Raw genomic sequence first — 13540 nt, 5'->3', positions numbered from 1 at the left:
TCTTTTCTATTGCTAATGGGCCGGTTCTTTTTTAGCTCTTCATTCTCAAAGTTGCCTGGGGCATCTTTGAAAACTAGTCCAAATGAGTATGTTTTAAGGAAGGTGCTGTTGGAAGCTGTTAGTATGGTCTTGATGACCTCTCGAGAGGTTTTCCTTTTTCTTTTTTTCCCCTCCAAGAAAGGATTCTATGTTTCCATTAGCAGCTTGTTTTGTTGTTTGGAGATACTACATTTATACTACAGAAAGCTTGCTTAACAGTTTGTGATCAAAACAAATGAACTAGGAATCTGAGGACAGAAGTCTCTGATGCAATGTGAGTAGAAATGGGGCTGCCAGTAGGTGCTTGCTAGTTCTTTTCTACTGCAGCACATGATTTGGGTACCCTGTGATTTGGGTACATGCACAAAGGTCACTGAGTCACTGGAATAAAAAGTCAGGGATGTATCTCATTTACAAGTCAGGAATCATGTACAGCCATGATAAGTATATGCCTTTTCAGTGTAGAGGGCTGCTTTGTAAAGCTTTCTACCAGCGCTAAATATAGACATTGTGTATGCAACGTGACTGTAATGTTTTGTGGTTGCTACAGCAGCCTTTGATCAGGACTGTGGCTTATTAGTCAAAAATAACCTTCCTTTGCATACACAGATTTTCATTAGTCTAAACAAAACATTTCATTTGTTATATAGGTATATTCACTTTTATCTTTTAAAAATCCCTGCAGGTTGTTTTCGTATGTAATCAGGACTTGATCTATAAAGTTTCTGAACTTTACACACTAAATCTCTTCTGCTGTGCAGAGTGTGAACTACTACTAGTTGTCTTACAAATCAGTGGGTTTGAATGAATGGTGAGCCACAACATCCTCACCGAATTGGTTGCAGAATGTGAATCTACTGTGGTACTTTGGGAAGCATTTGAGAAATATGTATACATACGTGTGTGATAGACACAGCTTTTGCAAGACAATCTTTTGAAATGTTTCACTGGAAAGTGTTGGTCGCATGTGGTCTGAGAAACTGGCCTTTCTCAGAGGTCTGAAGCTGGATATTCTGAACTTGGGAACTGGTTTTAATGTTTTATTTAGAAAAAAAAAAAAAAAAAGTGTAGCCTGAAATGTCTTACTGTAATTCTCAGATGCTCTGTGTATTTATTTTTATGTTGTAGCCTGAGAAAATATATTGATAGTATATAAATATAAAAGGTAGAGGGAAGAACCTCTGAAATTCCTGCATTATATTAATAACTTAATACATTAAGTTTTTGCTGACGTAAACTAGTGCTGTGAGATCATGTAACCTTTTCCCATTAGTGGTGACTCACTGATTGTCTGTATTTTGTATGCATAATTCTTCCTGTGCATGTAACAGAGTTAGCATCAGCAAGATTAATATACTGCTCCCTCCCATAGGTACCTTGTAACTAAGAAGTTAATGTACTAGAGAGAAGGACCATTAGATAGATTAGTTTTTCATTTTATGTGGTATGTGTCAGTGATTTTTAACTGAGGACTATTCTAGTGACACTGACCCTCAGCCTGTGAAGTCAGCCTTTGATCTCACTAAGCAAAGTCAGCACTAAAGATGGTGATTTACCAGAAAATTGCACGTTGGGATTCCTGAAGCATCTTTCTCACTTGAGCTGTGCTTTAAGGAGTCTTCTAAAAAGAAAATAATCTTGTTGCTATAGTGATAAGTTGGAAGATTTATAGGCAGCTTGTTAAGATTTCTCTCAGAAAAGCTATAGCAGCTGGAAAATGTTCCTGCACAAGCAGTTTGTGGCCACATCCGCCGCGTTGTGGAAGGAGCTGCTGGGTGACATTTGGAGTACCAGGTGGTGTGGGTTGTGTAAGAACAGATGTGGCGTAGCGTGGGTGGCCGCTGGGAGATAACCTTGGATGAAATGGAAAGAAATAACAAGTTTGTATCAAAACAAGTAGCTTTATAAAACAGGAGCAGTTGACTGTGAAATTGTTATGGTAGTTGTTGTGTTATAATACATTATGATCTGAGGTTTTATTTCATCCTAAGCTTCATCTTGAATACATGATTCAGTATCTTGTTTCTGTACTTAGATATATGGTGGTTTAAAACAAAGCAACTTTTCGATGGTTTTTGTTTCTTTTTCCCCGTTCTTTCTCTTCAGTAAAAAACAGTAAAACCTTTCCCTTTTTTAATATTCTTGAGATGATGATATGATTGAAGAGTATTCTGTAGGATAATCTTGGATACCAAGTTACTAATGTAAAGTGTGTGGGTTTTGCTGAGTTATAAGGAATCATGATATTAAACTCATTTAAAAAAAAAAATTAGCAAGTGAGTTAACTTGTCTGTAGAGGCTGGCTATATCTTAATGTTGTGGGTTTTTTCTTTATGCATAGTTTGAAAAAGAAAAGGCAAGTCAAACAAAACACTGAGACTGTCTCTGCCAATTCCCCTGGATCTCCTGTTTCCAAAACACCTTCTGAGAAAGATGATGAAAGTAAAGTTATTTTGGAGCAAATCAGTTCCTCTGAAGACAACTGTAAATTTGCTGGGGAAAAGGGAGCTGCTTCAGACAAAGAAAAGAAAAAGAAAAAATACAATCAACTGAAAGACATCAGGCGCACAGAACTTAAAAGATACTATAGTACAGGTGAGTTATGTTAATGCTATAGTATTTTGAAATATGTTTGTTTTGATATCTTGTTAATGTACTTTTCTTATATTCTCCAGGCCTTCCTTAAAAGGATAATTGACTTTGGATATCCTTCCCATAAAAACAAACAAAATTATGTAGTTCTGAATATCATCTGCTTCTAACTTTAACCTTGCAGTTCTCAAAAAAATAGGTGTTTCTTGTTTCTCTGTTTTAAAACTCAGTGTTGTTATAGGCAACATTGAAGTTTATTGCATTTTAATTATTTTTAAGATTTGTCTTCAGTGGGTTTTGGCATTGGGGTTCAAGTTTTTTGGTGGAATTATTTGTTTCATACATCAATGTATACTGTTTAAGACTTCAGTCTTAATTCATATTCATTTTGTCTGTTGAAGTGTGAACAAGTAAGTAGATGAACTACCTATTTTTAAACAAGATGTCAAAGGACTTGTGTGCTGGAAAGCTTATTTTTGCCTCACCCTTCCCCCCAACTGTATCAGTACCTCAGTTAATCATAAATACCTCTTTTAGTTTTATTCTTACAAGTAATTCCGAAAAAAAAAAAAAAAAAAACCCAAACAGTTTGTGCATAAATATGAGTCATATACACATCTGTTTACAGTTCTGGATTATAATTTGTTGGATACTCTAAGTAATTTTTAGATACGATTTATGAAATACTTCTGCTTCCAAATTTTCTCTTGCTATTTTGTAGGAATGAACTCTTAGATTAAGAGAACTCTGGTTCCATCTTGTAACGAATCCTTTTTTAAAGAGAAAGAAGGGAACAGAAAATTGTAGCTATCCTTAAAAAAAACTTCTTTCCTGCTCACACAGTATGTGTGTGAACTCGGAAGGATGAGTCCTCCTCTTTAGAGGAAATAAATGAATATGCAGTAGAAACGTTATGTGTTGACTGACGCATGCAGACTAGTCCACACCTGAAGATTGTCTTTTATAAGGCAATACAGACCTTACCAAAAAGAAGATAAATCTTGGAGGTAATGTTTCCTTGCAAGCTCTAGATTTTACAGTGATTTATTGATCAGTCCATAATTTCTGGCAGGTTTGAATCTGATGATATTAATAATTTGGAAACTGAAAGAAAACTTGCTTCTGTTTGTCTGAAGTTCTGACCGTGCTGTTCTTGAAGTAAAATCTGTAGAAGAAAAACTGGAGAATTGTTAATGAATGAACCTGTGAACTCTTTTGGTTTTGCTAGTATGCTAATTTAAAGAAACACAAACACATCAGAATACAACCTCCTGTTGCATTCCTAGTAAAGTGCTTCAACTAAAAGCAGCAATTTATTGTTGGTTTTTACCTAGAGGAATTTGGGGTTTTGTGAGGTGGCCGGATTTTGTTTCTCTTGTGTTTCAGTAGTTTTGTGAAAAACGCTGTGACAGTTGGCACTTGTGGTGGCGAGGTGGGGGAGAAGGGGGGCAATGGCATCCCTCTCTCTTACTGAAGAGTCTGGCAGGGCTGACGAGGCAGAATGTACAGCTTTCCAGCCCTGTTGAGCTTGTGATCCAACGGTCAATACACACTCTGGTTTTATTAATGTTTGTTTCTTAAATGTTTCCGTGCTTCTTGTGGACTGGCATAGTTGCAGGGGTGACTTGAAATGCTACTGGCTGTCATGCAGGTGTGCAAACGCTCTGGGTCCTGCAGAAATACAGAATTTCTGTTGAGAAATACAATAATTTAATGCTGCTGTTGAGCTGAGCACAGACTCAACTGACAACATTCACAGAGAGAGAAACCTCTTTGTTGTTTAAATGCCTGCTTTCAGTTGTTCCTAAATCTAGACTTTTACCTAACTGGAGCATCAAAATTGTGGAAGTGAAACTTTGGAGATGAAAAGCAGTTGATGCAGTAGCTCCATGTTCCCTATGCAACTCTTAAAATGAAGTAAATTCTGTGGAATTGTTAGTTGCCGTAGTATTAATCTTCATGTCCTGCACCTGCCTTCCTCCACTGCAGCTGTAGCTGGCTGTGGTTACCTGCACAGCCGTTTGTTACTGCTGCTCTCCTGAAAGCTGCTGCCTTCACTAACATCCCCAGCATTTCCAAGAGCCCTCCCTGCTCCCGTATAATACGGTACCTATAAGCACTGGACTTGTTTAAATAGTTGGCCTTTACCTACATGCAGCAAAGGACAAAACCATCAGCCTTGCTGAGCTGAGTTCTGCCAGAAGGTGTGTGCTCAGCACTTGCCTGCTGGAAGATGTGTGAGCTGCAGTGGTGGGAGGGTGCTGCTAAACTTGTAAAGACTTTGTTTTTTAATTGTTGACATGCTTTCATAGGAAACGCTGAGAGGGATTATCCATGCGTGTACATCTGTCTTCATTATTTAACATGGATGTGTATACCTCAGGTTTTTTTTCCTTTCATGTGATTTCCCCTCCCTTCCCCCCCCACCTCTGAAATGTCCCTTTGAAGTTTCTGAGGTGCTCTGACTTAAATAGTCATTCTCTCTTACTCAAGGTTAACCATTTTTCTAGATGTGTTTGCACAAGGGCCTGGAGGTTTTGTTTGATGGTTGTTTCTTCCCAGTTACCCAGCTTTGACCTAATGTCTAGAACTTTAAGAAAATCTGATACAGGGATTACTGATTCTTCTAAATGCTTTTTGTGCTTTGCCAAAACGCTTAGTTTTCCTAGTCAGAATAAAAATACATTAGATGTAGCAAGTTTTGTATATTCTCATTTGTTGGTATGATGATGCATACATACTTAATTTCGTGGCTTAACAGAGGTCTTGTCATAAGGTGCTCTGAGCCTAGAAAGGGTCCTGACTGTCAGTCTAACAGAATGAAGACCCCTGAATAATCTCCCTTTTATATTTTACAGGGCTATAAATCCTTCTTTATTTATTGTTCTAAGAGATTGGGGAAGGAACATCACATCTCACTATAATTTATTCTTGGCACACCATGTCCCTTCATTAAAAGTTTGTGAATGTGTTTCCCTTTATGAATTTGTAAATGCTCACAGTGACATCCTTCCTCTTTCACTTTGAATGTCATGCCTTTTAATAGATTTATGCAAGGGCTGATAATCTGTCAGAAGGATTTTGTAGACTCAGTAAATCCCTCTTCCCTGGTGGGAAGACTGTAGAGCCGTTTCTGAAGCCTGCGAAGAACTGGAGGTGGCGGTGCTCCCTGTCACACTTTGTTGAAAAGGCTGTGGTTAAAAGACTTTTCTGGCTTGAAGAAGGTGGGAGCGTGGCCCTGGAGCCAGGAGCTGCTGGCCTGGGGCCATGTTGCGGTAATGCCCACGCCCCGAGGAGGAGGCGTTGTGACTGGAGGCATCCTCGGGGAAGGGCATACCCGCTAGCACTGTGGTGGCACCGTTAAAAATAGCCCCGTGGTATGAGGTATTGATCATTTCTCTTGAGGCACTGCTAAATGGCTGAACAGGTCCCACGGCCAGAAAGTTTCCTGAGTGTAGCCTCATATTTTCCCTCTCTCTTAGTTTCTTCAGTGGCTTTGTAATTCTGGAATAATTTGTATAGTTCAGTCTCCAAATCTCACCTTGTAAGACATTGCTTTGCAGATACAGCCCTTGTTTTCTTGCCTTAAAACAACAGAACTGCCAATACTGCTTGTTGTTCTTTCCTGAGGATCAATGGAAATAACATTCCTTTCTCTTTATTTTTGCCTTATCTCTTGGCTTATGTGGTAATCGGCTTCTTAACTTTGTCTTACCCTTTCTGCTGTTGTTGCTGCAGTAATCTGCTTTCAGACTTCCAAGGATGTGTCTGTCTGGCACAGTGCAGTGGTTGCGTAGGCACCCTGGCTGCTATACCCAGTGCCCAGGATGCTCTCCCCTTCGTCTTGGGATAACCTAGCTGACCTACTTCTGCAGCTTGGCTGCATGATTCAGACACACTTTCTGTGAGAAGCCTGGCAAGATGGTGACTTGCTAAGCTACGATATTTTTTGTAAATTTTTTTTTTGTTATTCTCTCATTGATTCTCTTTTTTTCTCCACGTGTCACGGGCTCTAAAACACTTTCACAAATACTAGGCAAAGTGCAGGAACCCAGCAGTGGAACTGTGGCAGCCTGGAAGCACCAATTTATTGGCTCTAGAAAGGGATGCACGTCTTTGGGATAGACCCGTTACGTAGATTCCGGTGAGATTATGAAACCGGGATTTCTGTCAGGAATTGCTAAACTGGATGAAGATGATTGTTTGTGTTTTACCACCGAAGACACTGAAACAGGAAAAGAATGGGACCTTCTGAAAGCAGGCAGTGTAACAGAGGTGTAAATTTGGATCAAGCACAATGCTCTGAATTTCATCCGTATATTTATTCCAGCACAATACAATGTGTCTTTCTACCAGATATGTAGAATATTCCTGGATTCCACTGATTTTGCTTGAAAACATAAGTGGTCAACATATGTGAGGAATGGGTCTCCATCAAAAGAATGGTTTAGGTGACTTGTCCCATATCACACGCCTACTTTTATCTTACCAGCCACATAAAATCCAGTTGACTAGCTTATTGTTCTGTTCTCTAATCATAAAGCCATCCTTTCTTGTTCAATTTCTGCAGCAAACGAGTGGGAGGTGAGACTAACAAAACCTCCTCTTTTTGTAGCTCTGATTTCTGTCTAAAACAAGCAGGAGTCCTAAACGCCATGAGAGGGAAAATGCTACATGCCCATTTAATGAGATAGTATATTAAATGTTGAATAGGAGGTGTCAGAGTATCTCCCCAGAGTCCAGAGGCAGAAAACAGATGCCTTTTTGACTTGTCCTCCCTGCCATCACTCGGGCAGGGGGCGATACGGGAGCAGCACTGCAGGCGTGCAGTTACCAAGCCTCTGAATGTTCTGGGTAACTGGCCAAGAACAAATGTAAATAAAACAGAGAGGGCATAGCAATTTTCATCACTGATAATGTGGTGAGATTTGCGCTGACTGGCACAGAACCAGCAGAGACAGCTCCCATGATACCAGCTGTACTTACTCTGTTTCGAAATTGAATGTTGCTTGCAATGTAGTGAAAATTTATAGATAATTTAAATTTAATAAAAAGGTGGGGCACTTACTGAAGCTACTTCGCACAGTAGTTTCTAGTAGTTAGGTCATTTGCTAAATAGGCTTAATCTGAAGTGAACTTTGCAGTATATATTGAGTTGAAAATTGAAGCTGTCTTCTGCTAATGAGTCCTGGTTTTGTCTTTTGTACTACCTAGTACCGTTATTCAACAGTAGGATGCAGTTGAGGATTTAATTAAGGTGCTAATCATAAAGAGGTAGAGTGTCTTTAAAAAAAATAAGAAAATCCTTATAAATTCTTGCTGGTAATTGGCTATCTGTAATCAGTCTTAATCTCCGAGGGCTTGATTTGGTCAGCCCTATTCGTGTAGCAAGGTACTTTGTATTTTAACTAATCCAAGTGATTTACAAAATAGGCTACTCAGTGTTTTTGCTTCATACAACAGTAAGAGGAATAGGATGTGAAGTTCTGGGACCTTGCTTTAGCCTTTCAGGTTGGCTTCAGACAGCAAAAATGAGAGTAGACATAATGAGGGGTGAAAAGGGAAATAATTTGTTTCTTCCAGAATCAAGATCTCAAATAAAATTAAAGCAGCATGGGAAGAAGTTTATTTGGTTGTAAATGCCTGTGTAGAATAACAAGAGGTTTGGAATAATTTACATATGAGTGTAATGTGAATGTAGTGTGTAGTGGCTGGTTGGGAAGCTTCAAACTGTTGGTATATTTGCATTGGTTGCTGAAACCATGTGGAAAGAATGAGGTGGATGAATGACTGAAAGGCAGCTGGTTTCAGATCATTTGTTTTGGAATAAGAACAAATTATCTCAAATCCCAGTGGATCAGTGTTAGGGGCACCAGGTTATATTCAAGTGGGGTTGTTAATTGGTGTTTACTGGAAACTGTTGCACATATAAGGACTGCCTTGTCCTCAGGCAAGAGAATTTGATCTGAGCGGCAAGTACCAGAAATAATGCTGTTAGCAGGAAAATTTAGATGAAAACACCTTAATGCTACTTGGGCTCCCCATGTGTGGAATCCTCTTCTAATTTTCATCTCGAAGGATAAGCTCCTATTTGTTGTAAAACCAAGGACACAAATAAGCAAAACTTGGTGTTTTTTGTGTAATCAGTTGGTATTGCCTATCAGCACATGACTAGTTGCCTCAAAACCTGTAGTTAAGACAGAAGGCTTAGCTGTTTTTAAATCTGCTGTTAGATGGAGGTGAAGCTATACGGATATATAAAACAAATTGTAAACTTGGCCATTGATAGTCAGTAAACTAATGTATGTTTCACTTCCCACCTGAATTGAAATGGGAATGTAAAGGACAGAATGTGAAAACTGTATCCAGTAACAGAAAAATAAAGAGATTTCTTAACTGTGTTAAGAATAAAAGAGAAACTAACAATAATGTTAACTCATTATGCGATGCTAGCGGTTGAATTTTCAGTAACTTTATGGTGTGCTTCTGACCAGCGGGGAGGAGGAAGAAATATAGAGGGAAATTGATATATTTGTATCCTCAGCTGTGAAGGTAAACATTAGCTTAATAGATCTCTTTCTTTAATTGGCAGAGCTGCTTTTCATGTGGGAATCCTAAGAGTTTATTGATGGACCTCCTTGATCACTCATGTTGCTTTTCTTCAGTAAGCCTTTAAAAAGGGTTGATGAGATTTTTATATTTCTTGCTTTAATTTTCAAATAGTCGATCAAGGCCAATTGCATTTGAAAGAATTATGTTGCTGGTCTTATGTACTCGTATCTTGTGCGGGCCTTGAGTTTATATTCTAGAACATCATGAGTTTTAAATTTGGACAGTATCTCCCTGCAGTAGGATGACTGAACAAGTGTGTTTAGGTCTGAAGGGGATCAGTTGCTTGCTGTATGTGATTTAATGTTTTTATAGGTGGGGAGAAAGGTACCTCTTACATTTGTACAAAGTTGTAAGAATTGTAAACAGCACAAGTTACCAATGTTGAGTATATGAATTGATTGGTAATTTGTGCACAGGCAAATTACATATTTTAAAGGGAGGTTGTAAAACAAAGATTGCCAGCACGAGTGGCCTATTAAGTCTGACAATTACTTGGGATATTTGATGTGCGTATTTACTTGAGCATAAACTTGCAGAACATCACTTTGGAGGAAGAAAAAATAGTACAAGTACTTGGAAATTTTATGCAAGGCAGTAATGGGAATTCTGGTGTGACTGCTGCTGAACCACTATCTGGTGTCTGTGGTTCTAGGGTGAAGAAGTGCTAGAGGGACCACAGAAATGGCTGTGCTGTTTGAGACCAGGGCCTGTTTAGCGCTGAATTTGTTCTCCCACAAGGGCCCTGCCTGGATGTCTGGGGAAGGTTAAGAATACAGTGAATTTTGTAAAATTATCTGCACTAATGTTCTTCTGTCTTCTGATGATTTTCAGCTGTTGGAGGATCCTCTGAGTTGCTTGTAGCTTGTGCCTTTAGAGAATGTTCTTCCATATGCTTACCTTGTCTCTCCCTGGGCCTGTGCAGGTTTCTATGTTATTTTTTGGTAAAGAGTGCACAGGTTTGCCACCGTTTGCATGAAGAGCAGTGTTGCTCCTGCTGGCTTTGTTTGGTGGCCACTGGGTCTTGTAGAAGAAACTGAACAGTCAATCGCTACTCACCATCTTCAAGCCTCCAAGCCTCCTATGATTTTTTTTTCTTTTTTTTTTTTTTGTACTCTTTTCTCTATAAAATACCCATCTTACATAATTTTCTTCTCAGGCTGAAGAAATTCTGTATTTCTTATGTGTAGGCTGTTTCATGGTTTTGCTTGTCCTTGTAATTCTTCTCTGAACCTCCAGGACCCAGGATGCTCAGACAGGGCATCTTAACCTCAGATTCTCTGACCTGATTTACTGTGAGCTGTCTTTAGCACAACTCAGGGAGGAAGCAAAGTTTTGGGGACTAGAGGGAGCTGTGAGAGACTCCTTCAATTTTAACTGCTTCTGAGGGGAAAAGAACCCAGAGCTTTATCCTAAATTATTTGTGTAAGTAATTGAAATATCACAAGAAAGAGTTTTGGCAAGCTGAGCACCCTAGGAGATGGAGAGAAACAAGTGGAGATTAGATATCACAGATACCTTTAACAGTGGCAGTAGTTACTGAGGCAGAAAACTAAAAAAGCGTTACGGTGGAATTTCTGTCACTGGGGAAAAAACACCAGGATTTGATATTTTCTAAAAGTTACATTCTACTATAGCAGTTACTTAAATTAAGGTTTAAGATAGTGACGTCTTGAGATCTAGTCTGCGAAGGTCAGACTAGGGGATGACTTGACTGGTGTTTGATCACCAAGCAGATGCTTCCAAGGGCAGTCTGTTTTCCTAGGGCCTGAATTTTCAGGAAGAGTGAGCACTTACATTCTTAATTATATTTAAATGCAGATGCACTTCACATCTCTGAAAAGCATCCCCTGGAGGAAGGGAGGAAAGCTGTGGAAGAATTGGTCACAGAGCACACAGCGAGGCTGTGGCAGGTGTATGTGTGCAGGAGGGGAAAGGGAAGCATGTCTGGAGAACTAATGAAGAGAGTTGTCATATTTCTGGCAGGGATAATGAAGGGAAATATGTCAGTGTGGTTAGCAAGTCCTTCACCTCTAGGATCCACTGACTCATCCTGTTTGGGGTGGCCTGAGCTCTCCCTGGTAGTGCCAGCTGCGGGTCGGGCCTTGCTCTTGCTGAGCACCGGCGGTGATTTTGGTAGCATATCTTGTCCTGGGGGAAAGGGTTGGACTCTCTTACACGTTTTTCTCTTCGAGGTTTCCTGGGAGGGCTGCTGACCAGGCAGACTGGATCCTTTGCTTCCTCTCCCACCCAGGTTTCCAGGACCCGCCTGGGGTGCCGGTGGAGCAGTTCTCTGCAGCACCCGAGTATATCAGTGCCATCGTCTCTCTGCCCTGCCCACTGACTTGTTGCTCTCTCAGGGATCTCTGCCCACAGGGAATAGACAGAATATTCTCTTTGTAGTTTCAGACATGAGGTTTACATTTGTAAGATTTTTCTCTCTAAGGCAGGAATATTCATAAACCAAGTACATAAAGAGCATGAGGTAGTGCATTTGAAATCATGTTGCAAATCTTTTAGTCTCCAAGTAGAGGCGTGAGGGAGCCATTCTCAGGGAGTCTGTGTAACTCAAGCCTGGTATCCTGAAGGCAGGCTTTTAATTTCTCTTTTTCAAGTTCCCCTATTGTGCTTGAAATACACTGTTGGAAGTTAATCTGAATTCTCTGAAAAGCAGAACTCCTTTCACCTATATTTAAATAATAATACAAAGTTAAGTGAGATCTTTTTTGTTTTGTAACGCACTCATTCCCAGCTTTCCACACGGATGCTTCCTCCTGTCTGCTCAGTCTGTCATGATGTCTGTGATGTGACTGTCAGATCTCTCTTGGGATCAGTTGCATGTATAAACTGAGTTGCTCTTTTCTATGGCTCCTGAGCTGTGTGATGAAGTGCTGGCAGTCAGCAACACATCAGATGTTGATGTCACCTCCGTACACAAAAATAGGACATGTGTCCCATATCTTTAGAGTCTTTGTGATTTTAGTCTACGTTTTTAACTTATGACCTTGTAATCACCAACCAATAGACAAGAGAGCATGTGATTTGAAGAGACATTGCCCTCGTTGACTTAAATGGCATAGCCTTCCCTGGAATGCTGCTGTGTGTTCAAGCATCAGAACGTTCAAGAATGAAGGAAAGCAGCATGTGTAGTGTTAACAGTTTTCTAAAATGCATGTCTTCTTTTGTGGTGGCTAGGTGTTCCTTCCTTCAGCCCTGATCTGTTAACAGGATGATTTTCCTTTGTCTGTATTGTCTTTGAGTCCCTGATGTAGTGGATAGTCAGAAATTTTATGGTGGTTCTTTTGTGATCTGTGCATTTAAGTACTGACAGTTACCCGAATGGGATTCACAGGTAATGCCGTCTGTCAGACCACAGAAAGAACAGTGGGCAGCTTCTCGTCCACCCAGATCCAAAATGCTCCTGAGCCTACTTATACCCAGAGTGAGTAAAACTTCACTGAACCTTCTTTTTCTGCATCCCCTCATCTCTTGAAATAATCACTGACTCTTTTTACCTCCACCTTTGTATAAGAAACCTGGAACTAGCTCTGATTGTCACCATTTATCCCTCCTGGGGTGCGCTTTCATAAACAGTTTAAGCCAATCCAAGGTGTCCACGCTGCTGCTAAAGGAGGATGTGCTGCCCATCCTCCTCCTGAGCCCAGATGGGTGGTCCCAGTCCCAGCCTACAGCCGTTACCAGCTGAGTCGGGAGCTGCTTTCCCCAGGCTGGCATCTAGGGACCTCGGTCAGTGCAGGGCTGGTGGCAGGAACACGTGGAAGGAGGAGGTCAGTGGAGCCGCCCCTTCAGGCAACAGCTTCATGGTAGGTTTGTTTAAGCTACTCCTGAAGCTGTGCCCAAATCCTGTAATGCTCCAGAGGGACTAACGTTGGGTCTGTTTTCAGGGGGAGCTGTACAGAGTCATGTTCACTAGGCCTTTGTCACTGTCAAGGTAACTGTGCGTGAAAGGGTTGATTTTTAAGAATTGCTTAGTCTGAAAAGTGTATCTAGTGTTTTATCTAATTTAAAAAAACAAACAAACAAACAAACAAAAAAACCAACCAACCAACCAACCAAAAAAAAAAACAAAAACAAAACAACAACAACCCCCAAACAAGCAAAGCTCCAAACAACCTGCGGTTTAAAGCATGTGTTGGGGATTTTTAGTGTTTCCCAGTGGAAGTCTTTGCGTTTTCCTCATTCCCACCATTTTGTTTCTTAACTTAATCTGAATTAACTCCATCCAGCAGAGGCCTGAGAAAGGCAGTGTGAAAGCTTCCCTCCCTGTATCTGGATTTTC

At 40.3% G+C, this 13540-nt stretch overlaps 1 protein-coding gene across 9 annotated transcripts in view; it reads left to right on the top strand.

Annotated features, from left to right (window-relative positions):
• The window catches only part of NCOA7 (nuclear receptor coactivator 7), a 98217-nt gene that overhangs the window by 44386 nt on the left and 40291 nt on the right, over window positions 1-13540 (top strand). For all 9 annotated transcript variants that reach the window (XM_042795623.1, XM_042795624.1, XM_042795621.1 and 6 more), the window contains one exon: window positions 2381-2634. In XM_042795623.1, coding sequence (XP_042651557.1) covers window positions 2381-2634 — 254 coding nt within the window. The remainder of the gene's footprint in view (window positions 1-2380; window positions 2635-13540) is intronic.

This window comes from Tyto alba, unplaced genomic scaffold (genome assembly GCF_018691265.1).
Source record: "Tyto alba isolate M040663 unplaced genomic scaffold, T.alba_DEE_v4.0 Super-Scaffold_22, whole genome shotgun sequence".
NCBI lineage: Eukaryota > Metazoa > Chordata > Aves > Strigiformes > Tytonidae > Tyto > Tyto alba.
This window is presented reverse-complemented; position numbering and strand designations above follow the sequence as displayed.